Below are 27,772 nucleotides of genomic sequence, written 5' to 3' on the forward strand. Positions count from 1 at the left end.
AGCAGGTGTTCCGCACAACATTAGGAATGTGTCTGGCCATCTAGAAATAGCAAGTAACAAAAGGCCCCCAGAAGCAGGGAGAAATGTCATCGCACCAGACATCCCAGGAAAGAGAAGTTGAGTGTCTAGGAGTGACACATTACCCTCAGCCACAAACCACTGTGGCATGTGTTTTGAAGACCCTGGGGCTTTTGACTCCTTATGTTGTGTTGTAGTTGTGTGGTGTCATGTGAGGGTAGTGTTAGGAGTGGTTGCTAGGCAGCCTGTCAATAAACGTGAAACGTTTATGTTAAAGGATGTCGGCCTTGCATTGGTATAGGGAAAAGCTTCTTAAGAATAAATTCTGTAGGCTTTGGTTTATACATTATGAAAGGTAAATGTTTGTCTCGTATGTTATATTTGATGGTTTTTTAATGATGAAATATAAATTGTCAAAGTTATTAGGCCTGTGACATTGATTGATTTTAAATGCATGGACAAAGTCAGAAAGCCTGATTTTTTTCATAGTACACCAATATTACTATTCATTTCTATTAAGCATATTTGGGGTTATGGCAGTATTTAGGAGGGGTTAAGTAGGAGAGGGTTGTGTCACATTTGCACCATGGAAAGTGGTGCATGCGTGACACAAACCTCCAAGAAAGATTTTTTAAGCCACGCCAAGCCACTCCGCGTGTCTTAAAAAATCTGGAGTAATGCAACATAAATTGCTGCATTGCATTACACTGCCTTGGGAAGGCATTCCATGGGTGTTGTGTTGGTGTTCCCACAAAATTCCCATGGATTTTGATGCATCCCCAGATTTACAAGAACTTGTACACCTGGAGCCGTGCAAAAATACTACACCTTCCCAGGGGAGGCATAACAGGGAGAAATATCTACATTTCTCCTCGTTTCTTCCTCTTTCTATGTGTGCTACATTCAGTAGCACTCATAGAAAGAGGAATATGCCTCCCAGGATTGTTTTTGTGCAGGAAAGTGCCCTTTCCTGCACAAAAACCATCCTGCATGCATCCCAGGCACCCTTGCACCATGGTGCAAGGGTACCTACGTAGGCGCTAGGCTGCCAAAAGGGGGCAAGGGAAAGGACCAGAATTGCCTTAAATATTAAGTATTCTAGCCCTTTCCCTGTCAGGCAGTGTAGCACATCAAGGTGACTTGCAGCTCTGCACTACGTGACTTTCCCATAAACGAGCCCCTAATTTTCATGATGCTAGTTGGCCCTTTGCAACTTGGTTATTAGGCAAAGTCCCTTTAGGAGGGGTTCCAATTTGCAATTCCACCTGATACTTTGTGAATATTTGTATTTGTGTGTGCATTATTTAGTTGTGTATGCATTGAAATGTGTTTCCTTTTTCAAGGATAACATTGACTGGACAATGATTTGCAGAGTGCCATTTTGTGTGTTAAAGAATTCTGAGTTTCTTGTTACCCTGAAAGTCAAGTGCTAGAATGGGGTTACTTGGTCTTTACTTGGAGGGTCTGTGAAGGATCCAGGTTATCAGAGGTGAAGAGCTGTCATTGATGCAATTGGGGCACAAGAAGTTATTGTTGCTCTGGAACCTCCCAAACTAATGTCCTCACTACATCATGATTCATAAAAGGGGGTGGTGATGAACAGAGTGTCTGAATTAAGCAGACCACTCTTACCCAGTCCAAAGATCAGGGCTTGATCCATCACCGTTATTTATCTCACTGCCCCATCCCAGCTCAGAACCTGGCTATATGCAAATCAGTCTGTCCCTGGCCCACTACATCATAGCATTTTTCCATATGTCTTTTCCTGTATACTTTTTACTGTAGGGTTGAAGCATTATCCGAATATGTTTATAAAAAAAAACAATTGTAGACCAAAAGCACTGGCAATGCTTTCATGGTACTCGGCCCCAAGTATTTAACAAAAATATATATATATATAGCTGCAGGTGGAATTATTGTCATTCATCTAATTGCGTCCAGATTAACAGATAATATAATGTTACAGGAGTTCTTGCTGGTATTTTACGCTTTGGCTTAACTTTCCTAGGTACCGTTAAAGTTGCCAGTCTCAGCATGTTTTTTTTTTTAAAGAAGAGTTGCACATTTTATTGCTGGCATCATCAAAGTTCCTAGTAATCATAATTTGAAAGTAGCACCACTCTGTGAAAGAAAGCTCAGGAGAGAAGTCCAGGTGAAAGATGTGGTTTGCAAGTTTAAGTTTACCTTTGTGAATCAAGCCCTCAGTCTTTCCGATATATCTGCCGGCTGCCTCGACAGCATCTCCACTGAGTCTGTTTCAGTATCCAGAAAATGTAGTGTTGTTGCTGACCCTTTGGTCTTTACTGGTGTCAGCGGGCCACCTAACTCCTGAGCCACTTGCTCCGTTGTTCTCATCAGTTGTGTACACTTGCTTTGTCTTCCTGCCCTGCCAATATTTAGAAAGTTGTTCAAGTAGAGCAGGGTTTCTTCTGACCTCTCCACTTTCTTTACCACCTATTCACAAAAAACTTCTGAAATTTTCTGAGGTAGCAAATGCGACTCTTATCCAGGAAGTAACTGCTCCCAAAATGTATCCGTAGCACAAAAAAGTCAGCTGGGTGAACTGGCAGCAGCATGAAATCTGACTGTATGCCTGTCTTTCCCATTTCTACCCCAGTCCTGCAGCTCTTTACCATGGCAATTGTGTCATCAATGTCAGTGTAGCATTCATTGAATTTACCTCGGAACATGACAAGTGATGAATCAGCCACTACTCATACTTTTAACAGGGAAATCATCATGTCCAGGATGGACATCTCCTGAAGGGGGCCTGCCATCCTACCCCCTTCACATCCTTCTACAGTTTCTCCTGTACAATGCCTTCCAGTTCTTTCATGGGCTTTAAGTTGTCAACCCAGTGACTGGTGTGTGGTCCTAAGTATGGTATTTGAAATCCTACTGAAAAGCCATACTTCAACTTCTCTTCAGCTTCACCATTTTGGTATCTCTGCAGCCACTGCTACAGAGTCTCCCCCTAACTAAAGTACTTGCCTTTTCCCAAAAGCCACTTTTCTCCCCCTATTCCTCTTGCAGAGCTGCTGCCCCCTTAGCTACCAGAGCATTGCACCAAAAGATGCTTCCCCACATTTCAAGCATTCATGCCTGAACTTGCATAGATATGTGAAACAGCTTCCTTCATTACAGTTTCAGCAAACTTCACCCTCCTCTGTCTTGCATTGAGGTCCCGCTCATCTCTTGGACAGGCTGGGCCTGAAAAAGCATGTACACTGATGGCATCAGCCTCGTCGAGGTCCTATACTGTAGCCAAAGCCCTTGGTCTAGGCACCCCATGATTTATGTGGGTCAAGATTCTCCTTGCTCTGAACTCCTTGTTATACCTGATCCAAGATACTCCACTGAAACATATGTGTGTCATTCTAATGACATCCACATACTTAAAACATGCGTCTCTTTGCTTTCTGGACATTTCTCATAGACAATGCTAGCGTATATTGTAAATGCTGCTGCCAATGTTTCAAATTTGGTGGGAATTCTCTGTGTCTTAGTCAGTTCCCTTTATTCCCCCTTGTTCCAATCCTTGCTATCTCCCTATAGAGCAGCTTGAAAATATCCTAGTACTTGCTAGTGCTTGCTTGGAGAGGTTACTATGCACATATATGACAAATGCGTGGATGCAGACATGTTTTCTGTTGTTGCCTTATTTTGCAACTCTGCTCCCCCTCCCGTTTCTCTTTGGTGTGCCTTAATAGTACCATAGTACCACCATTTCCATTTTCCCCAGTACAAGCAGTCTGTGCTTATTCCCTTTCCATTGTGGCCATGCTCATTACTCCCTTCTTTCCTCAAGTGTTGCTTCCACCTACTTGTATTGCCACCTCCTGTATACCCTTTCTTTCGCTTTCCTTCTTCATCCTTTTGCCTAGGTATATATCCCTTGACTCCCACTATTTTTTCTGTAACTTTTCACATTGACTAGGTCTCCACTCTTTTGACCTTTCTCGCCTCCTGTGCTCCTTCTCTCATTCCAAATACTCATCCATCCTCTCAGTCTCCCAGGTTTTCACACAAGTCTGACTGCTCAAACTGAGTTTGCAGTGACCCCTCCATCTCCATCTATTGTCGTCTGTGTGCGCCTCTAAAGTCTTCATTCTCATCATAGCTGCCTCTTCTCTCTGCTATGGTGTCTTTCCAACTGACAGGTGCTGTGGATCAGCTTAATTCTCCCATTCCTCTCCCCAGACACTCACCTGGCACCAACACCAGAGATGCCATTTTACATTTGTGCCCCCCACCTTTCACACCCATCAGCGGCAGCTCACCATCTTCCTCCATGCTCTCATCCTCTTTGGAGGATCCCCTTAACCAACTCCAAGCCCCTCCCTACACCAAACATCTCATTCCAATGAGCCCATACCTCCCCCTCCTCATATGAACTTTGCATCATGCTTACCTGTGCCATCACTTCAATGCCTATCCTTGTATTCTCCCACTTGGCCCCAAAAGCCACTTTTCTCTCCACCTCCATCATTTCTATCCCCCTCTTTGATTTTTCTTGAGATGGGGCTGCCTCTCCCCCTCTCCCCTCTTTTGCACTCCTGGGGTTACTGCTCCTTGCCGCCCCATGCTCCTGCATTGTTCCTTCTTCACAGTGCCAATGTGCCCTTCCATGTGGGGATTCTCAACCTCCCTAGGTGCACTCCCTCACTGAGGATTTTGCCCTGCTGTCCTTCCCACCCTTGGCTGCCCACCCTTTCTGTATCTGCACTTATGTCGGCTACAACTCTTGTTCAGTCTTGCCATCTCTTTATTGTCCTCCTTGTGTATTTTCATCTATACCATCCCTCAATATGCTGCCAATCACTCTTTTAGGTACCACGATCTTGGGGTCCAGCCTTCGATGGCCTTCAGGATGACTTCCCTCTGCAGGGGTGGCTCTAGGGCTCATGGCGGCCCTGGGCAGGGAGCGTTGGTGGGGAGCCCCGGAAGAGGGGGTCCGGGAGGGGCGGAGCACGGAGGCCAATGAAGATGGGGGGGTCAGGGTGTATGGTAGTGGAACAGAGCCAGAGGCCGCCAAATCCCTGCCAGGGGCCGCCACGCAAATATGTAGCCATCCTCGGAGGATTATTATATTAAGGATATATATTGGCGTGGTGGCCCCTGGAGTTTGGTGGCCCTGTGCAGGTGCACAGCTTGCACATGCCTAAGGCCGCCCCTGCCCTCTGGTACTCTTTTGGGCCCTGGACCTGCTTCCCAATGGGCCTGGCCCGCTCCCTTTCATTATTTCCATGATCATCATTAGGATGTGGCCCTTCCTTACTAGGGCTCAAACTGCCCTCTTTGAGGCATGGTGCTTTATTTTTTGTCCCCGGGACCACTTGGGCTAGGCACATTTTCCCCTCTGAGTGGGCAATCCTCATGTAAGCATGCCTGCTGTTACCCCCATGGATGCTACCCTAGTAAGCTTGATTATCTACCCGGATTCCTGGGGATCCCTCCTCCCAAACTTCCTGCACTGAGAGGGCATAAACTTCCTTCCGAGCAGAGCCTCCATGTACCATGAAAGGAATGCACAGAAGCCAAACGCATTCTGCAAATCCCTGCACTGCAGCATTCAAACATGGGACAGAATCGCAGAATAGTATCTTCATGAGTCTAGCCTGTATTTGAGCATGTTGGCCAATATAATGCCTAAAAACATTTTATATTTCCATCCAACTGGAACCATAAAAATGTTGTTTACTCACCTGCAATGGCGGGAAACAGAAACTACTAAGGGGTATATTCACAAGCACTTATTGCCACCACAATGTTACTTTTAATAACGTGGTGATGGCGATAGGGGCCTCACCTTATTCACAAGCCAGCGCTAAGCCACTTAACGTGGCTTAACGCTGCCTTGTGAATAAGGTCCCCTTTCACGCTGTGTTTAGCGTGTAAGGGACGTGCAGTGGGTGTTGTGGTGGGCATCCACCGCAACTCTCACTTATTTTGACGCTGCCCCCTATTCACAAGGGCAGCGTAAATAGGATGCAGCGGCAAAATTAAGGCCAGGAATACCCTGGTCTTAAGTTGGCGAAACTAGGATAAATGCTTTATTTCTCCCCGTTTTGCTTTTTCTATATGTGCTGCCTTGTGCAGCACACATGGAAAAAGCAAAATGCCATGGTTTGTGTAAGTACAGGAAGGTGTTCCTTCCTGTACATAACCTTACCTTTTTTTCAAATGCCGTTTTGTCACTTGCATGTGTGCTGCATGAAGCAGCGCACATGTAAGCAACAAACTGGCATTTTAGGTTTGTTTATGTGCAGGAAGGGACCCCTTCCTGTACATAAACAAACGTCCCTGCTTGCAGACACCCTTGCACTCTGGTGCAAGGGTGCCTACATTGGCGCTAAGTTGTGAAACTTAGCACCATCACAGGGGGAATCGCAATGCTGCACCATATCCTTGTGTATATAGTGCAGCCTTGCGTTTCCGAATTGGCGGAGAGAGGCGTTAAGCCAAGAAAGCTAACTCCTCCCTCCACCACTTCCTTATCAATATTCCCCTAAGAGGCCTATGCACTAAGTAATTTTAGAGGAACTTAACTTGTTACTTTAGTATTCCCCCTGCATTCCATTGTGAATGGACCCCAAATATCTAGTATTTCCCATGCAAAATAGCAATATTCTCCCAAATATTAATATAGAATTAGTACAAATTGAAAGGACTGCGCCCTCTGCACTTTTACTAATTGAAAGCTCGGGGCCGAATCACCGAGGCATGAAACAATATGTAAAAGAGTACTGTTGTAGTACTGCTTCCCGTACTCATAAATGCTTTTGTGAATCAGCAGCAGAATGTGGTGCTTTTGATCTGGTCAGAGAAGGCAACTCATACATTTGAATAGGCGTCCACCAGAACTCTCGCTTACAAAGTTTCTAGCCACATTTTCTGGACTTTTAATAGCAAGAGTTTATTGTAATAGCATAGGGAAAGTTTCGAGCTAATCTAAAGAAAGTGTACATTTTATTGAGTATGCCCAACGTTTCCCACCCGTTCACTGATCACCTTCATTTTTATTTGCACGTGCCATATGGTGCTCAATTACTGAATGGCTGGTCATTTTTGTCCTACTGTAATTAAATATTAACATAGGAAAATAACTTTGCAAATGTGTATCAATATTTTAAGGATAATTCTAACCATGGAGAGTTGTGTTTTTTTTTTCACCACTCAAACTTTTTAATGTTTTGTTTTCAATTATTGTTAACCTGCTTGTCAAAAGTATTAATAACTGAAAATAGTTTGAATTCCCTCAGTTTCAAATAAATTGCCATATTGAGTAGTTACAACTGAACATAAATACATGAAGTGAGACTTAGGCCCAGATTTACTAACATTCGATGCAATGCAGTGCAGCAACCACAGCTCCGCTGAACACCTTAATACAAGGGGAAAGAGAGAAGAGAAAAAAATAAGAGATATTTACTAAGTTAGCATAGAGATTAGTGTCAAAACCCACGGGTGGTTGCATGGGAACACCCCGTTGACACTTAGTAAAGCATAACTCAACTTTGCTTTACTCTTGGGAACTTTGAAATGCAAATACTAGTTTGCGTTGGATAGTAAATCCCACCCCAACACTTTGCAACAGGGTTGCTTTTTTGTGTGAAACAAACTCTGCATAAATCATTAGTAAACCTGGGCATTAGTGTACAGCGTGGATAAATTGTGCAAAGAAAAGGAACAGTTGCTGTGAGATGCAAATGGTAAACAGTGTGATCTAAGAAAATGCATTACAATTCAAATTGTTTGAATGCAAAACTGATATATGCAGTGAGGCATGGACTGACAGGAGCTAAAACGTAGACTGGCAAAGCTGGGGCAGTGGGGAATGAGCATTACAGGGTGATAGGAGAAGCTGCAGAATAGCAGCTGTGCAAAATGTAGTTTCTAGAAATTAGTGCAGTGTAATGTGAAAACAATGTTGCAATGACTGGAAGGTGTGAAGTGAGCAAGTGCAATAACAGGCAGTACCTTCCAGTAGTTTTTACCCGTGCAGCACTTAACACATGGAGAGTTGTTAACAAGTATTGGGGCACCTTACCTTGTGAACAGTGTGAGAGTGTCTCCTTTGCGCAAACTATTGTGACACTAATTCCCCATTAAATCTATTGTAGCATACATCACCTTTTAACCCTAATGTAATAATTTCAGTTTCACAAGAAAAGTCGCATCTGCAGTCATGAACAGGTAGGCTTTGATAATGAATGCTCCAGCCCCCAAAGTGAAAATCATCCCATCTGCTAAAAACCAATGCTCCGTGGTACAGAATTTAACTGGTGCGGTAATTATTTAATCGAAGTTAAAACAGTCAAAATGAATAATGACCTGCATATTTTAGATGTCACAGTACTTTTTCCGAGAATGTTCAGTAGGAAAATATGGCCAGGTTTGACCTGCCACATCTACCTGGGGAATGGAGCTAGGAATTTCCGCACATCTTCTAATTGCAGCCCATATGCAAACTGATGGTTGGACAAACGTCTCAACAATACTATTCTTTCGCAGTTGAGCCAGAGTATTTAAATCGGGACAGGTGTTATTTTTCATCATTATTTGCAGACGTAGGATAGTCTTCAGGATGCTAGAGTTGAACTCTTTTTAAACTGTGGATCTGGGTGGGTATATTATTCGTGTCATTTTAAGTGCATTTCGAAATCCATGAAGGTTTAAATTTAAAAAAGATACCCAAAGTACATTTGTAGGAAAATAATTTTCTGGCCCCAAACAATATTGGCGCTTTATTGAGAAAAGCTAGATGGGGTAGGGCATACGCCATTTTCATGCATATCATGAATAACATGGCAAGTGAAGAAGACATACTATTGTTTGTTTCCAAACTTGTTTTATATTAGAATCTTATTAAATGCCCTCATGAATAAATCAAACTTATAGTTCTGAACGTATCTTAAAAGCTGTGAAGGTAACTATGTGATGATACTCTTTCCTGGGCCAGTGCAAGCTGGCATTCACTAAACAAAAAATATATTTTGAGTAAACAAGCATTAATGTTACAATCTGTATGCGCATAGAATAATAACAACTGTTAAGTATTTAAAGAAAAACATTTAGAGCCTGATTAAGAGTTCAAATATGATGATTATCAGTTATAGGTTCTTTGACAAATTAAACCCGATGTATCCACAGGATTACTTTGACATTAATCAACAACTTTTCAGGTAAATATATTCAATGTAAAACAATACAATAAAGAGAAGAAGCACACAGCAAAGAAAGGTTATGTTTGAAGTTGATGGTATTGAAGTTAATCACAAAGAAAATTCATCGGGACAAGAAATAGAACAAAACTTTCAAATAAAAGTCATGAAAAGCAGTATATCTATATTAACTGGTCAGTTCATAACAATGCATCAGCTCCATAAATAAACGAGGACAACCAAAATCCTAAATGTATCGTGGTATCCTTCAGTGCAAACAATGCTGAGGAGTTGATGTCTTTGGTCGACGTTTCAGTCTTGTGTGTTGTCATCTATAAGACCATCATCAGGACTTAACTTTTTGACAAAAAAAGATACCAGCTAACCTTCATCTAATTGGTCTAATTTCCAATAATTATCTTTACCCATGGACTTCATGGCGTTGGTTCGCTTGCAGGAAAGTGTCCCTCTAAGTGGCATACATTTGGTTGCAGAACAGAAACCTTGACAATGGCTTAAATACACAATCTGAAAACTTGGCAGCTATGTCATCATTGGCATTACTTCACACATCAACAAAAAAACTTGTTTGCTCTGCTCTAGATGTAGCAGTTGCGATCCATACCTTATAAGTCCTCAATGGTGGTAGATAATGCTGGCTACAGGTGGCGTGAGAAGAGCCGGCTACAGGTGGAGACATTTTCGGAAAAGGAAGCAGAGAGTGCTGGCTGCAGGTGGCATAATATAAGCATGATGCAGGCGGAGACGTCATTAGCTAAGCTGTCGGAGTGTGCTGGCTGCGGGAAGAGATGTCAGCGAAGGCAGGCGGAAGCTTTACAAAAGGCCCCTTTAAAAAGTCAGATGTGAGCGCTGACTTTCAAAGGGGCATTTGCTTCCTGCCAGGTGTATGATGTCACAAAGACTGCAGTCAAAACAGAAGAGAGCTGCATTCTCCAGTGGCCCTCTTTTGTCTTTACGAACCCTCTGATGTTTACACACTGACTACATGACAAGGTCTGCGGGGCATCAAGGAAAGTCTACCGGGCCACTGGCAGCCCACGGGCCATACGATGAGTACCATGGGTCTAAGGCAGTGTGGGTAATGTAGCCTTGACTTCTTGCAAGCTTCAGGTGGCTACCATTTCCCCCAGACTCCAGGACATCAAATTGACTACAAACTGATCTTTGTTCGATGTTGCAACTCAAGGGAACCCTTCAGAATTTTCAACTCACCACAGCAGTGGCCCCGTTGTCAGGTTTTTGTATTTGTTTCCTCACCAGCATCGTCTAAATGTTAAAACAAACTCCTCTGCGACTTCAGCTCAAGCACCAGGGACAGCCAGGAAAACTCTGTACCCAGGTCCTACTAGCCAGGTAAAATGCAACTAACTGTTGTGACCTGGTTCCTGAACCCACTTCACTTTAACCACCAGTGAGTTCCATGCAACTCGACCTGTAAGTTTTCAATTGCCACTAGTGCTTTTCTCTATTGACCGCAACAATAAGGTTTTGTTGTAGTGAATTGCACAGATTTTTTTTTCTTCTAAAATCCATAACTCCCGTTCTACTTATCCAATAATGCTCATATAGGTGTCTAAATCTTTATAGAAATCACTTTATTTAAAAGAAATTGGTGTTTAGAGTTGTGTTAATTACTTATCGTTCAAGTTAATACTCTGAATTGCTTAACACATGCTCCTCTAGTAAAGCCTGACTGCTCTGTGCCACACTACCAGGACTGAGCTAGCATTTTACTAGTGTAAATTTTATGGACCTATTTTGGGGTATTGTGAAAGTATTGCATAGTGAAGCCTAGCCTAACCAGCTTCACTACATAATACTCCACCTTCCTACATTTATCTTGTTAGATATTATTTTTTTGTGGTAAGTCATTATTAATTTAATATTGATAATGTGCTGTAGAATTATCCTTTACTTTGGCTATATATATATGACTTCCAAGAAACTCGGGTATTGCCTGCCGCTGCTCCAGAACAAAGGGCACGTAGTCTACAAGGACGCCCCCAAGTACAGTCCAAAATATCTCAGAATCCCTTGCAATTCAAGGATGACGACGCCGTGTCTTCTGTGAAAAAATCACTTCATTAGTCGGTTAGCGCTGTATGTGTTTCACCTGCACAGCAGGCTTGCTCACCAACAACCATTTCAGATGTCATCAGTGATGTCATCAGTGATGTCTCTGACCATGTCATGAATGATGTAATATGTGACGTCATCAGCAGTGCATTGCGGGGGCGCAAGTTATAGTAAGCTGAACTAACTACAACGGCTGAATTTCTCTGGTTTTGTACGAGTGAAATGTCTAAATAACTATAACGTCCCTGAAACCTATGGTTTTTTCAGTGAATTTCTAAGGTTTCTTAAATGTTAATTTCTAACTATAACGTGCCTGAAACCTTTGTTTGTTTTCAGTGATTTTCAATGGTTGTTTAAATGCTAATTTCTAACTATAATGTCCCTGAAACCTATGTTTTTTTCAGGAAATTTCAAAGGTTTTTTAAATGCTAATTTCTAACTATAACATACCAGTCGCGTTTCCAGAGTGGTGGAGAAAGGCGAGCGTGGCCTCCGAAACACCTCTTAGCAATCCCACTGTGTGGGATTTACTGGAGGTAACAGGAGTAGTAGTTAGTCCCCATTGTCAACCTTGGGAGCCAACTATCCCTTTTTCTACCACCAGTACCTCCAGTAACCGGCACAGAGCTGCTTTGCAGAGAAGTGGTCCAAGGCCACGCCCCTCTTTACACCTCTCTGCGACGCAGCTCTGTGGCACTTTCTGGAGATACCTGGTGGGCTAATTTGTAAATACTTTCTAAGATGATTTTATTTTTATTTGTATTTTTGATGTTGTAAACATAATTTTAATTAAATATACCAATTGCATATTTTTAGAAATACTATTTACTTTTCAGTAATATTTTTTTTTTAGATTTGATTTCTATATACATGGGAATTGTACATCTAATGTAGTTGGCGTAGAATAGTCAATTTGACCTTGCCAAAAGTCCAATACTTTCCCTATTGTTGCTCGGGTTCAAGAGGTACTGGTAATTTTGACCTCTCCAGTGTGCAACGATTTTTCTCGTGTTGCTGAAGTCCAACACTTTCCCTACCATTTTCTCTTGCTGAAGTGGGAGTAGTAAATCCGACCTCTACAAGCTCCACCACTTTCACTATTGTTGCTATAGTTTAGTGGGAATTCTAAACCTGTCCCATCTATGACCAACACTTTCCATTCTTTTGCTCATATTGGACTGAAGATAGTACATATGACCCTTTCAAAGTCCAACACCCTCACTACTGTTGTCTTAGTTGGAGAGGAAGTAGTAAACAGTCTCCACAGCATCCTCCAGTTTCCCTACTGTTGCTTACATTGAAGTGAGAACAGTAATTCCAATCCCTCAAAATCCAACACTTTCCATGCTCATGCTCAGGGTAAAGTGGAAATAGTAAATCTACCCATTTTTAATTCCAACACTTGCCTTACTGTTGCTCAAGTTGGAGTTTGAATAGTAAATATGAACCCTCAAAAGTCCATCCCTTTCCCCACTGTTTCTCTGGTTGGAATGGGGAAAGTATAGTTGACCCCTCCATAGTAAAAAAGAAAAGTCCCACTATTGCTTTGGTTGAAGGGAGAATTGTAAATCTGACCTCTCTAAACTGTAACATTTTCCATATTCTTGGTGTTATTTTTAATAATGTATTCTATATTTCTATTTAATTTCACCTTTTAATATGTAGTTTGCTAAATATTCATATAAGCATTCTTAGGTTTTATAATTAATTTTTATGTAATAATTTTAGATCTTTTCATGATAGGTTAATTTTTTACATTTATTAGTAAATTATATATAATCAGTTGCTCAGGAGGTGGTGTGCGCTATGCAAACGGATGTGAATTTGCATGAACTATGAAAGGGATGTGAATTTGTGTGAACTATGACTGTGAACTCTCCATACATCGAGTAGATTGCGTTGAAACAATATTTGACAAAGTGTTTTCATGGCTGCTGTTTGGAAATAAAATAGTTTCGGGTGTATAGAGAAATTTGGGCCTACAGCAAGACAAAATGTACAATTAGTTTAGAAAGTCCGACCTTTCTTAGTTGCTTTTAATGGGCTTCGCAAGATGGGAGAGTAGCTTCACCCATGCTCACTAAGGCACGGTAGAAAATCCCAATAATAATGTTGCTGCAAGCACGACACGTGGGATAAATTAATCTACTCAGCCCATAAAAGCGAAACATGTTATCTTTTATTTTGGATGTCTTAAGACTGTATGGTCCAGCCAGCCAACACATGTTTCGTCTCAAGAGTGTTGCCCAATAACTTAATTAGGGGTTGTCTTGTACATAGCCTGTGTGCGTAATCCACTCTATATTGTGATGAAAGATTGTTATAATTTATATGAAGCTTTAATATGGTGCATGGCGCCGTTGGTATGGAGAATAAACTGTGAAGTAAATTGTAAAGGAATACCCTCTGTGTGTCATGTATCTCATGTTCATCGTGTCCACCCGCCCTGTGCTCTTAAGATGTTTTTGGCCAACATATGCCTGTCCAAATCTCTGTGGAGCACCATTTAAGGAACGCAAGGAAGTGTGAATGGGAACCCTTCAGGCATTAGCGCTGTCTCTACCGATGTATTATTTTGGGACCACTTTAAGCAAAGGTAGCTTGGTTCGGGTCTTATTTTATATCTGTTGGCTCCAAAACATCCTGTACATTTCTGTATGAATGTGCCAAAACTGGATGCTCACGAACTGAATCCACTTAGATACGTTACTTGACTATGGCTCTTATTTCTAACGGCCTGGTTTGTGGTGATATTAGGACACACAGCTAAATATGACGTCGAGGGGTTCGTATGTCATAGGTGCAGTGAATATCGCCTATAACGAGTATTACCCACATGATGAAGCATAGTATGTGGGTTTTGATGCTTACTATTCCAAAATCTGCATGTCCATATATTTTTGGGATATTTTTCCCCAGTAAATTAAGCAGTTTTGGTGTGCTTAGATGTATCTGTGGATGCCTATTTGATCGCCCCCGATGTTTACCATTAGAGATAACTCATATTTCTGATATGTTTGGCAACATGAGTTAACCCACATATCCTAATTTTGCAGTCCACTTGTAATGAGGGCCTGTGGCAAAAAAACGTTGGGTTAAAGTACTACTACAAATTAAAATGACTTTCAAATATGCCCACCTCACCTCCCCAGGACAGTGATTAGGCTCCTTGACCTCGTGGGAGTCAATGGTACGGTTTATCAGCTGAATGCTGCAATCAGTAGCACTTAAGAAGAAGTTTCAGATAATGCTTATTTAATAGCATTTGTTGTTAACTGAGTTAAAATCACATCTATGCTATGAGAGGTAGAAGTCTGCATCACCCCAAGCCATAGATCACCCTTGGAGAAACATTGCATCATCTTGAAGACAGCGGGGTATATTATCAAGAAAGGGTCTTACATTATCGCTGCTTTTATCGGCAGGAAACTGCCGATAAAGCGGCGTTAATGGGCTTGATAATATGCTCTATGAATTCCAATCGAAGCCCATGTTAGATGTAAAGACATGTAACATGGGCTTCGATTGGAATTCCTTACAGCATATTATCAAGCCCATTATCGCCGCTTTATCGGCAGTTTCCTGCCGATAAAAGCGGCGATAATGTAACGCCCTTTCTTGATAATATGCCCCTGCATCCTTATGTACCTCGATGTAAGCTATCACATAGTGATAACTGCAGGTTCCATCCTGCAACGAAGGCCCCATTTCCCCCATTGTCTCATTTCACAGAGACCTCAATTCTACTTATCTATCAACCGTCTGTAAGCACATTATTTGAGTGTGTTACCCCCAACCTGTGATCACAGCTTGCCAGACTTGTTTTGTTCCAGAGCCACTGGCAGACTTTTTAATCCACATTGTTAGTGAAGCTGCTACCTTGAAGCATGTGCCACGTCTAATAAGTGTTGATTAAAAGGCATCTGTTTTGACTCTGTACCTCTCTATGTAAAGTTTTCCTTTATTTGTTTTCAGAGATCCTAATGCTTGCCCTACATGTGGCCTTTTCATTGTTAGTGGTAAATGCCATTTTGTCTTATCTCCTGTATATTCATGGGGAGAGATATTACAGGCCAATGTTTTCCCTACTCAGAAACTTACAACCCAAGTATATTCCAGACAAACTCCAATTGAAGTTTAATCACCCTTTGGGGTTTTGGATGACCTAAAATTAGCAGTCGAATGGGCCTGATCCTCATAAGTTTTCTATAAAAGCATAAAATGCCATTTGGCCAAGTTGTAAATCCAATGTATCTGTCATTGCCTCAAGAATCCCATTCATTGAATATATTGATTTTAAAATAAATGGAAAATCCCCAGGAATGTGATATTTTTCAGCATTTATTGATGTTTAATCTTTCATCTTGAACACTCTGACCCTCTAAAAATAGAACAGACCTATAGCATGATAATTCTTTTTAAGATACCTTACGATTTCCATGGATTTCTCAATATGTGAGTATTAAATTGTAATTGTATTAAGATAGAAATTAAGCTTTTGGTCCGAGTTCATAGTTAATAACAAACTTAGTTAAGTCTGTCTGACGTCTAATAAATTTGTGGTTTACTGATACTAACACTTACATTTTCTGGCGTTTATGTATTTACATAAATGTACTGATTAGGATATTAGAAGCAGCGTATTATTTCTTCTTAATTATTAAAAAAGTGTTGATCAACTTTGTTGATTCATTGGAAAGTGAAGAGATCATTAAAATGCCATTATTTAGGGGATCCTCCGAGTGCTTGCTCGATCCCTTTTTTCAATACATTTTCATGTGCTTCAAGCAAAAATTGAGGACTGGATTAGACTAGTGCCCGCTTGTCCACTTTTCTCCACTTTTCTCCAAATATCAACCTCTCTTATGTATAGATTATGCTACTGCTCGCTATGCTTTTTGTTTCCATCTTCATCTGTGTTTCATCTGTTAGTAAAGCCAGTTTTAGGAAATCAAACTGAAAACTGTACAACTATATGATCCGACTCACCCCCCAACAATCTATGTAACAGGTGCTATTAATATTAGTTTTATACACAAAAGAACCAATTCACAGTGGATCTGCTATGACTTACATTTCTAGTACTCCTGGCTTATCCTGGAAATCCAGGAGTAAGTCATGATTAAGCCAGGAGTGCAGTAGTAGGCCAGGAATATTATAAGAGATCCTTAGCTACTCACAGCCAAACCAGCGTTTATGAATTGGGCCCAAATTGCATACTTAAGATTTCTAATTCCTTATAAATAATTATTTTGTTCACTTGAGTTCTCCTTTTAGAAGGGATTGGCACGCACAGACAGAGGAAAACCACATAGACGTTTTAAGGGATGGGCATAGTGGCAATTGCCCATGGCCCTCACCTTCCAAGGGTGCCCCGGCAAAGTGAAATTTCTCCCCATCTCACTTCTGTCTATTTTTTGTTTCAAACATTCAATGTAGAATTCAACATTATGTAGTATTATGGGACTTGAAGCAGCATAAAATGGGAAATAAGGTTCTAAATTGTTCCTAACAGAGTAATCCAAAAATATTTCCTGACCTGGGCTTCTAAAATCCTTTAGATGCTTGGAAACACAGTCTCCCGGGAGAAGACATGAGCACTGGACAAGGGGAGGGGATCAAAGGGGGAGGGGAAGGGGCCTGCGGGTGGGGGCAGCTTTCCTCGGGAAGTTACTGGAATTGATGTTGTTTACAGCTGCCTTTTTCCAGACAGGTCGGACTTTGCTAACACTGCTAAGGCCCCTTGGCGCCTTTTGATTCTTCTACCGGGCCCGATGGGCACTCACCTGTGTAATGCTTATGAACCATGTATCTTGATGCACTGTTTTTCAATAAAAAGATTTAAACCTAAAATCCTTTAGATGACACTGGGTCAATAATAAAGCGAAGTGAATGGACTTAATTACTACCTGAGACGAAGCACACAATAGCTGACAACTAGTCCACGCTTTATGTAAAAGAATATTTGAAGCACAACTACATCTTGAGCAAACGCATGGATATATTGGTAATTTTGTTTCTTTTTGTTGTTGCAGGTCTTTCGTTATGGCTACCCTCCTACACGCCAACATTAGTGTTGCTCTGGACATGTACAAAAAAATTATTGAACATGACAAGAAAGCAAATATAATTTTTTCACCCATATGTATCTCTTCATCTTTGGCTCTGGCTAGCAAAGGAGCAAGAAATGACACGGAAGCCAAACTGAAGAAGGTAAGTCACCTGAAATATTGAGCTTATTTTCACATCTGCCTCCAGCGCTGATACTGTATGAGGTATGATTTGGTGTTTGATATGTGATTAGCGAGCATCAGTAAATATGGACTTTACTTCAAGTGCAGGCAGTCATAGAATTTACATAGAAAACCTAAGAAACGGAGATGATCCAAAATTTGCAAATGATGTACTACTGACTGATGTAGTTACTAAAGCAATGGAGTGCCAGACTTCATCAGCACAACAAGTAACAAGCTTTTGCAACGCAATAGGTCTCGCATTTGTGAGAGTTAGTGCTATTGGCATTGTAATTGCCTATGTATTTTACCTATGTGTTTTGAAGTTACTGATAGGACCAGAGAAGCAGCTGCAGCACTGTCCAGAGGACTTAGAATGAGCAATTATCACTGTGAGGAGAGATACAGCTGTAACATTGCCCACAGGATTTCGAATGGGGGAGTTAATGACGGGACAAGAGAAGCAGCTAGCAGCACTGTCTAGAGGACTAAGAATGAGGAATTACCACTAGGAACAGAGACAGAGCTGCAGCACACTGCCTAGAGGACTTAGAATGGAGGAGTTATAGACGGGATCAGAGAAGCTGCACTGGTTGATTGAAAACTACTGGATATACAAGGAACTTTGCAGTGCCAACCCCCAGTAACAACCCCCCCCCCCCATGCCAGCCTCCCAGGGAAAGACCAGATGCCCCGTCCAGCCAGTCCTGCCTTGCTACCACCCTTCAATGGTGCCCCTCATCTTCACTTAGACCGTCTCTCATGTGTATTTAATTTCTCTTATAGTGTTACTCATCCCAATTATGTAGGGCAGGGTTTCTGAGTGCGTTACATCACACACATTATATAGAGACAATAACTCATACTAACATGAAAGTCAATGTATAGGAAATGTTACTTAAGATAATGGGTGCTACAAGGTGTAATCATTCTTTTATCTATCATTCAGTCTTTCACCATTCATTCTGTCCTTTCATCTATGTGCCCATTTATATCCAAACATATTCAACCATTTGCAAACCTATCCACCATATATCCTTCCATCCATCATTTCACTCATCCATCCCTCCATCCAGCCTTTCACTCATCCATCCATTATTCATCTACCCACCCTTTCACCCCATCCATCCGTACAGTCATCCATCCCCTCTTCCACCCATCCATCTATTCACTCATCCATCCAGCCATTTACCCTTTCACCCATCCAGCCATCCATTCACTTGCTCATCCATCCACCCAGTCACTTATCCTTTCACCCATTCACCCTTTAAGTCATGCATCCTTCCTTTCTCTCTCCATCCTCCTTTCACTTATCCATCCATCCATCCATCCATCCATCCACCCATCCATCTACTCATCCATTCATTAATTCCATCCATATTAGCGAGATCGCAATTTCAACACGGGATTTGTCCGATTTTGCGATTATTCTGCGATTTCTGGAAAATCTCTATCGGCTTTTGCGGACAGATGCAAATCGCGTTTTTTCGCGCATATTTACATGAATCCCATTATGCGAATTCTAAATTGCGATTCGGTATTAATCGCTATTTAGAATTCGCAGAAAATGGTTTTCATGAATCGAGCTGTATGACACCAAGCAAACCAATCAGTCACGAGTGAAGCTAGTTTAAAGCTGTAACTGGTTGTGTGCAGATGCCAGAAATAAGACTGTGCTTCCCGAAGTATGCTGAAACCTTCACAGCCTGGCAGTGTAAAAGAGGCAACTGAATGAATTAATGAATACATTAATACTTGTATTGACAGGTTCTGGGTAAAGAGGAAGTGGTGTGTTCTCATGTCCAAATAATCATTGGCAATGCCAATAGGTCTGGCTTTAAAAAAAAATTGTATGGTAACGTGTAGCATTACAAGTAAATAGCATGGAATGAACATGTATTTGTATGGAAGCTAAGATCTGTAGAATAGTATTTCTGTAGGTTGAAAGGTCATGTTATGTTATGTTATGTCATGTTATGTTATGTTAACTCTGATTTATAAAGCGCCTGTTAACCGACAGGTCTCTTAGCACTAACCCCACCAAAGTACAGATACACAAGCTCACAGTCTAGTCCCATGCTGTGCCCAAAGCCTCGATAAAGAGAAGGGTCTAAAGTTTTTTCCTGAAGGGGAGAATGGCGGGTTCCCTGCGTAGGCTCTCCGATAGTCCATTCCACAGTTGAGGGATAATTACAGAAAAGGATCTGCCACCTTTGGAGGTAGTTATGAAGCGCGGGCAGGCCAGTAGGCCTGCCTCGGACGACCAGAGGGTACGTCCTGGCATATAGTTCTTGATGGGCTCCTTGATGTGGACTGGGGGCCTGGCCATGGATGGCTTTGTGGGTAATGCAGAGACCTTTGAAACTGGCTCTCTGTTTAATGGGGAGCCAGTGCAGCTGCTGCAGTAAGGGAGTGGCATGTGCTTGTCTGGGGAGTCTAAAGATCAGCCTAGCTTCATCATTCATGGTTACTTGTGGTTTAGTTAGCAATTTTTTCTGAGAGACCAATGAACAGAGCATTGCCATAGTCCAATTGCAACGCAATGATTGCTGACATGACCGTTTGTAGTTTGGGATTTGAGAGGAGGGGAGCCAGTTTCCGCATTTGTCTCAGTACGCCCACGCAGGTCGCTACCACGGTGGACACTTGGTGAGCTTGGCATCTATTTTGATGCCAAGTCTTTTTATCACAGAAACGGGCATAGGAGTGGTACTCAACTCTTGTGGCCAGAAGAGGTTGCTCCAGGGGTTGTTTCCGGTAGTGATGGCAAGAACCACGGTCTTGTTGAAATCAATTTTAAGTGAATTCGCTGTCATCCAGTTAACCGTAAACCTAAGTATATTTTGCACACTTGCGTGGGCATGGAAGGAGTTGTCAATCTGGAGGATTAATTGCGTATCATCAGCGTGGTTGAATACTTGGCAATCCATGCGGGCCAGAGCAACCACAAGTGGCTGGAGATAGATGTTGTAGAGAAGGGGGGACAGCGCTGAACGCTGGGGGACTCCGCATGTTAGTGCGCCAATATTAGACACCTGGTCAACCAGTTGTACCCTTTGTGCCCGGCCTGACAGGAAGGATGGGACTACCTAACTCTGAGATCCGTTACAGTTGTTGGTCATGATTGACCGTGTTGAATGCTGCGGATAGGTCTAGTAAAACCAGGGCGCATGGCTTCCTGCTGTCGGCTGTGAGTCTAAGTTCGTCCATCACCCCCAGCATCTCTGTGCTGTGGTGGGCCTAAAAACCTGCCTGCCGCCTGGACTAGCTGTTGTTCCTCAATGAAGAGTGATAGAGTTTTGAGAACATGCTGTTGCACTACTTTTGCCAGGAGGGAAGTTGGGGGATGGGCCTATAGTTCTTAAAGTTGCCTGCATCTGCCCCAGGTTTTTTCAGTAGGGGGGTGACCCTGGCTTCCTTAATGTTAGCAGGGACACAGCCTGTTTCTAATGATTGATTGAGCAGGTCAAGGACATCCCTCTCTACACCAGGAAGAGCCATTCTCAACACCCTTGGTGGGCAGTAGTCCGCTGGCGAGCCCGACTTGACACGGTCCATCAGATGGATCAGGGAGTCTTGTCAAGTCATGGAAGGGCGGTGAGAGGCTTGCCGTGGAAGGCGCTGGGTCCGTCACCAGAGGATACTGGTCAACGGGTGTAGTATGTATGTCAGTTAAGATGTCCCTGACTTTATGGAGGAAGAAGGACTGGAACTTGTTGCAATCATCCGGGCTAGCAGTGGATTTCTACTCTTGTTTCTGACTAAGTTCTTTTAGAAGTCAGAAGCTTTCTTTCTTATTGTTATTGGCATCCATATTACTGGCCTCGTAGTATTCAGCCTTCCTGGTCATAATAGCGTTTTTGTATGTAGCTAACACTGATTTTTATTCTGCGAGCGCTGCTGGGTCATATGATTGGCGCCAAGACCTCTGATATAGGTGCAGAATTTGCTTCCTTCCCCTCAGGTCCTCATTGAACCAGGGGGCCCCTTTGCCCTCGTTCCTAACTCTCTACCTCCGAGCAGGTGCCACCTTGTCTATGGCCTCTCTCAACCTGCAACTGAGGGACTTACTTTCCTTATCAAGGTTCTCCATTAGGTGCCTTTTAGGGAAGATTCTGTGCAGAGTTCCCACTATGTCGCCTGCCACGATTTTTATTCACCATCGCAACACTCTCCATTCCGGGGGTGGTTGTGCCGGTCGAGTGGCAAGTGGAACCCGTCACCTGATCAGACAATGGTCTGACCAAGCACAAGGACTGATGTCTGTCAGGCTAGCCGGTATCTGGGTGGTCCAGACGAGGTTGAGGGTATGTCCTTTGTCGTGGGTAGGGGAATTAACAAGCTGTTGAAGCCCCATTGTGGTCATGGCCTCATCTAGCTGACTGCCATTGGGTTCTCTGGGTGCCTCGTCCCAGTGGTAGTTGAAGTGTCCCACCACCAGAAGTCATTGGTACCGTGAGCGTAGATGACTGACTAGTTCCGTGAATAGCTAATTGAACCGGGTAATTGATCGAAGGGGGTGGTTCACCACCAGTAGTGCTAGGCAGGAGGATTTGGAGCGGCACTGCCAACTCAGACCAAAAACCCTATGTAGGTTAAAGACTGCCCTCCTCCCATCTGTACTGCTGCCAGGGATAACAACATACATTATCTAGTTAGCTAGGACACTTTAGTAGCACGTTTTCATGTGGAAGCACACAACCTCTGCCCAATCAAAACAAGTATTCCTGGCTCCCAACATGTGGGAGGAGCAAAGTCCCCTCTTTATGAAGGCTTACATAATTGTCTGGTGATAGTTGTGCTGTCAAGCCAGACCATAAAAACCACATCCCTACCCAAGGTAAGTGAGGTTCCTTGGTGGAAATGTGCACATCCTTAGCCATGCTATAATACAGGTAAAATACAAAGGATAGAATTTTTTATTTTTTTATTTTAAAAGTTTTGTATAGCGCTAGCTATACCTGTGTGTATTAGAGTTCTTCACATACACATTGTGGAAAACAGAAGGGCCTTACATTACCTAGGAGGCTGACAGTAAGTAAGCAAACCATGGATAAAGAATACAGCATGGAAAATAAATAACTGTGCAACGGAGGGAGAGAGAAAAAAAGAAAAACAAGGTGATTAGCATAGTTCGTTCATCAACAATCCTTGAATGGGAGTCAACTCGGAGTATTGAGGTCTAGGTTAGTTGACGTTGTTCAGGAGATGGGGTTTGAGGTCTCTTTTGAAACAGGAGAAGGAGGGGTTGCATCTGAGAACTCCCGGGAGAGCGTTCCATATCCTGGGAGCGTTGCCAGAAAACGATTGATATTGGGTGGTTTTCTTTTTCATTTTTTGTGAAATGAGAAGGAGTGAGTTGGAGCTTCTCAGTGTTCTGGCTTGACCTGTTCTAACCAGTTTATTGTTCAGGTAGTTGGGGGCCGGAGAGTGGAGGGTTTTGTGTGTGATGCAGGCCAGCTTGTAAATACATCTCCCTTCCATGGGAAGCCATTTCAGGGAGTTGAGAGCTGGAGTGATGTGTTCAAATCTTTTTACTCCAGATAGAAGTCTAGGGGCCATGTTCAGCACTGCCCTTAGAGGGGCTAGGTGAGCTTTAGGAGTCCCTGTAAGGATGGCGTTCCCGTAGTCGATTTTAGAGAGAACCAGGGATTGAACTACTGTCTTGAGGTCATCATGGGGAAGAAAAGGTTTCAATTTCTTGAGGTGTTTAAAAGAGAAACAAGCACTTTTTGCAGAGTTTTTGATGAGCCTCCATTGATAGGTTCTTGTCAAGGGTGATGCCTAGCGACTTAACTGAGTCGGATAGAACGAGGGGCCGGTTTAGAGCAACCAGATTCTTGAGCCACTCTTGGATAGGACGATGGTTGCTTTTTGGAGACAATAGGATCAGCTCCGTATTTATGTGGGTTGAGCTTTAAGTGATTGACGTTGAACCAAGTTTCGATCTCCGTTAGAGTGGTATTGAGGTGTTGGATGTCGTCGGGGGACTTGATTTTGAAATAGATTTGGGTGTCTCCTGCGTAAAGGTGGTAACTCACTCCAGCTTTTTTCAATATGATTGTGAGGGGCTCCATGAAGAGATTGAAGAGGGACGGGGAGAGGATCGAGCCTTGTGGTACCCCAAGTGTGACTTTTGTTGGCTTCGAGAGACAGGAGTTGATTTTAATTTGTTGCGAGCAATGCTGGAGGAAAGAGGTGAACCATTTTAGTACAGCACCATTTATGCCGGAGCGCTTCGACAAGGTCTCAAGAAGAGCTGGATGATTAACTTTGTCGAACGCCGCTGATAGGTCAATAAGGATGAGTAGGCAGGCATCACCATCATCTACGGCTTTGCGAATGTCGTCCGAGGCATTGAGTATGGCTGTTTCAGTGCCACAGCCTTTCCTGAATCCCGATTGAAAGGTGTCAAGGAGGTTGAACTCATAAATGTGTTTATTGAGTTGGTGGAGAGCACATGACTCCAATGTTTTTGCAAGGAATGGGAGGTTTGAGATAGGTTTGAGGTTGTTCAGATCATTAAGGTTGGCCCCTGGTTTCTTGAGAATGGGCTTGATTTGTCCTAGTTGAAGGGAGTCTGGGACACAGCCTGAGGTGAGAGAGGCATTGATGATTTTTGACCAGAAAGGGGAGATGGTGTGGTTGAGCACTTTTATGATTGTGGAAGGGAGGGGTCCATGGTGTGGGTGGAAGGTTTTAGATTAGAAATTATCTTGAAGACCTCGATTTCCGCCATTGTTTTTTAGCTGGTGGCCGGTCTGATTGTCCTTATACAGAGCTCTTTCTGCGTGGTCAATGTAGGAGAGTAGGGTCTGCAATCCTATGATCACCCGGACTTTTTGCTTTTGTTTCACTGGTTTACGACTTTCTCGGGCTGTGGGCCTGCCAATCAGACCCACAGCCTAGCTGTTCTCTCACTAAATTGATGCGTGTACCTTAGGTGCATTACCCAATTGGAACTGGGCCACCCTGTCAGACCCTGTAACACAGGGCATCGGTGTACCCAGGGCCTACCAGGGGCTGAAGCATGTATTATGCCACCCCTGGATGGCCATCTAAATCTGACACAACTGGCTGCACGACAGCTGGGGCCACGTGGCGTACTCGTCCGTCGCTATAGGTGTAGTATCCCTACACCTAACCTTAAAATGGACACCCGAGTTCCTCTCAGTCACTCCTATGGCAGGCCTTGACAATCCTGGAGGCAGAGTGCGTGGAACCGTGTGAATTGGGCTCTGGCACGAGCCGAGCCCGGTTGCAGCTTGCGGAACCAAGACCCAATGACTGTTCCATGATAACGCGTATCATATTGGTAACTTCGGTACCGCGTTATCAAGACATGTCGAGTAAGGTGTCATACGAATCGGGATGCTGCCCCCTCACCAATTCTGGCGACGAGGTTAGCATTCCACCCTTCTAGAGGGACACGACATGTACGTAACTGTGAACCCCGGTTAAAGTTAACTGAAGCCTCAGCTCCACAAAATGGATGCTGCCACCACAGACACGAGTCTGACCTCCTGCTGCTGGGAGTCCTTCCAGCGAGGAGAGCTTGGACAAAGGGTTTCCTGTCAAGGGCGGTGTTCGCACCGTCCCAGACAGGGTTTGTGTATTCTGGGTAGGTAGGGCTTTACAAGAAGGTGACTGCGGAGTGGCACCCCGGTGCTCACTACGCATCTGCCGGCTAGAACCAGTTCCAGGGGCGCGCAGCCCCTGACCTGGGGAAAGTCCCGCAGAGGGAGAGGGGTGTAACTACCCCCCTTCCTGGTCCCACCCTTAGGGCAGGACCTAGTCATGTACCCACCCCTTTCTTTTGGATAAAGGCCGGAGCGGGGACCCTTCCAAATTAGATCATCTTTGAATCAAGAATATTTTCTACGAAAGGACTTCGAGACTCTTCTCAAAATTTCTCCCTTGTGACTAAGGAGTAGTCACCCTGCACCAGCGGGCACCATCTAAGAGCTCTGCGGTTTGCTGCAAGTCCTTCCTCAAGGATCCGACGGCCCAGCTCGACGAGAACCAGCTTCCCTGGCACCTCTGACCTCTACCCACGTCGTCAGCTCAGCTGAGATCTGTGGGTGCGACGAGACCTCGAGGGACCGGCCATCATCAAAACCTGCACGCTTTCTTAAACAGCACGACCATCGAAGCAATTCTCTGGTGAGTGCTCTGGGGTCCGAGAAGCCCCGACCCTGAGCAGCTCCAGCACCGAAGTGCAGTCTCCCAGCATCTCCACGATCTGCGTGGGGCCCTTCTGCTCGCTGCTCAGCACGTTGTCTGGTCACTAGCCGCTGGCTTGTGCCCTTCTTTGACGACATCCGACAACCAACGCTGCTGGTCTGGTTGCTCCAGACTGGCCTTTGCTTCCTTCTTTGAGAGAAGCACCCCGGACCCTCCTGGTCCACTCAAGACGCCATTTTAGGCCCACCATGTGGCCCTGAAATCTGCCAAGGCTTGTTGCCCCAATCCTGGGCCCAGCGACGCCGACAGCATCAACCTTCGTGGGACAGCTTGCACCTCCATCCTGGTCGCCGACAACGCCTCCTGGTCCATGAGACTGCAGAGCCTAGCGTCGCCCACTCACCTAGTCGAGGTGACGGCCATCCGGTGCCTTCCTGCTACCCTCTGACTACTGGCTAGTAGTACGAACTTGGTCCCCTCTGCTTTCAGGTATCAACGATCACTGATCCAGGCTTGGATCTCTACGAACTATTCATCACTGGTCGCCGGCCAGCAACTCCTTTTCTTCCGGCTCCTGGCTCGTCAGCGAAGACCCCGACGCCTGTAAGACTTGTGCAGCCGCAGCCCTCGTGGCTAGGTAACTTCGGCATTTCGGTGCCTGCATAGCCTCCTTACTCTAGGGTCCCGAGTCCCTCGCTTCCGACTTGCCTTATCGGGTCCGCCCGAGACCACTAAACTTTCCGTGCCCTCGGGCGCTTGTTTTAATTGTGCACTTGAAGTATTTTCTAAGAGCTTTTGTTCTGTGCTTAGTACCCTGTCCTCATAAAGAGTCCAGGGCTGTTGTGATTCTTAATAAATATACTGTTTATTTTCATAACACTTGTGTGGTGTCCTTTCACTTGGTGTTCAAGGGGTATGTGATGGTATAACAGCTGGCTTAACACGCCCTCTAGAGTTTAGCCCGAAGACTGCTCGTATCCACGCTACTAGGATAGCTGGTCTAAGGTTGACTTACAACCAATCACCATAAGGGTCATTTGGAACGATACATAGTGGTCGCTAGAATAGCGAACGCTGCATATCGGGCCAACTTCTCACATTGGTGAGCAGCGGTTGGGATTTGAGCTTGCTGTTGTTCTACCACGCGTATCCTAAGAATATCTTGTGAAAGATCGCATAAGTACTCCAGGTACATATAACTTAGCTTAGAATACTCTGAGTTCTACTGAACCAGCTATTGTAGCTCCTCAAGGCTTAGCACACCTTGGCTACAACTCTTAGCAAGGGATCAGTAGGTAAACCCATAGTGTAGGTAGGTGCATCACTTACACCACACTAGAAGCAGCATGTCAGACAAAGGAGGAAACTCTGAGTCTCCCCTTGTGTCAGACGACCTTCCACAGGTCACCTCCAGATATGCTGCACTTAGCTTCGACGAGATGAGACAGATCTGTACATCTCGGAAGATAAAACAGGGTGCAAACCCTACCATCCCGTTTCTGATTGGTCTCTTGGAGACTTATGATGCAAAGAGGGCGGGTAACACCGGCCCTTCTCATCCAGAAATGGAGATGCCTCCCCTCGAGGGAACCCGAGGTGACCCTGACCTTATCCATCTCTCTGCCGAGGGCGAAGAGGAGGACGAGGAACCAGAGACATCTGGGGACGAGGCAGACAAAGGTCCAGTCATAGTTAGTCAACGAACTCAGGACAACTTAAGCCGGCACGAGATTGGTACTAGGGGACCCCTGGGCCCTCTCTCGGGCCAGCTTAACATTGGGAACAGACGAGTTAGGTCTCTATCGAGAGGCTCTAACAGATCCGCTCGAACCAATGGCTCTCGAGGCTCTGCTCGAAGAGGGATGACATCACCTCAGAGGAGAGTGTACGAGGCAAAGGAGAGGGAAGTCAATCTGCGGATCGAGAGGGAAGAACTTGCCCTAGCCAAAGAGAGACTCGCCTTTGCTCGAGAGCAAGAGTTGAGTGGGACAATTCCCACTGGTGGCAGCATTCCCCCACGGGAACCCAGGAGTTTAGACACTAAGCACCTGAATAAGATAGTGCCCCCCTTTAAGC

At 44.0% G+C, this 27,772-nt stretch overlaps 1 protein-coding gene across 1 annotated transcript in view; it reads left to right on the forward strand.

Moving 5' to 3' along the window:
* SERPINB5 (serpin family B member 5) overlaps window positions 1-27,772 on the forward strand; it is a 133,761-nt gene that overhangs the window by 43,652 nt on the left and 62,337 nt on the right. The window contains exon 2 of the mRNA XM_086965165.1: window positions 17,315-17,492. Within this exon, the coding sequence (XP_086821291.1) occupies window positions 17,325-17,492 (168 nt within the window). The 5' untranslated portion in view covers window positions 17,315-17,324. The remainder of the gene's footprint in view (window positions 1-17,314; window positions 17,493-27,772) is intronic.

The sequence above is a fragment of the Lissotriton vulgaris genome, chromosome 4_1 (genome assembly GCF_964263255.1).
Source record: "Lissotriton vulgaris chromosome 4_1, aLisVul1.2, whole genome shotgun sequence".
NCBI classification, from domain to species: Eukaryota; Metazoa; Chordata; class Amphibia; order Caudata; family Salamandridae; genus Lissotriton; species Lissotriton vulgaris.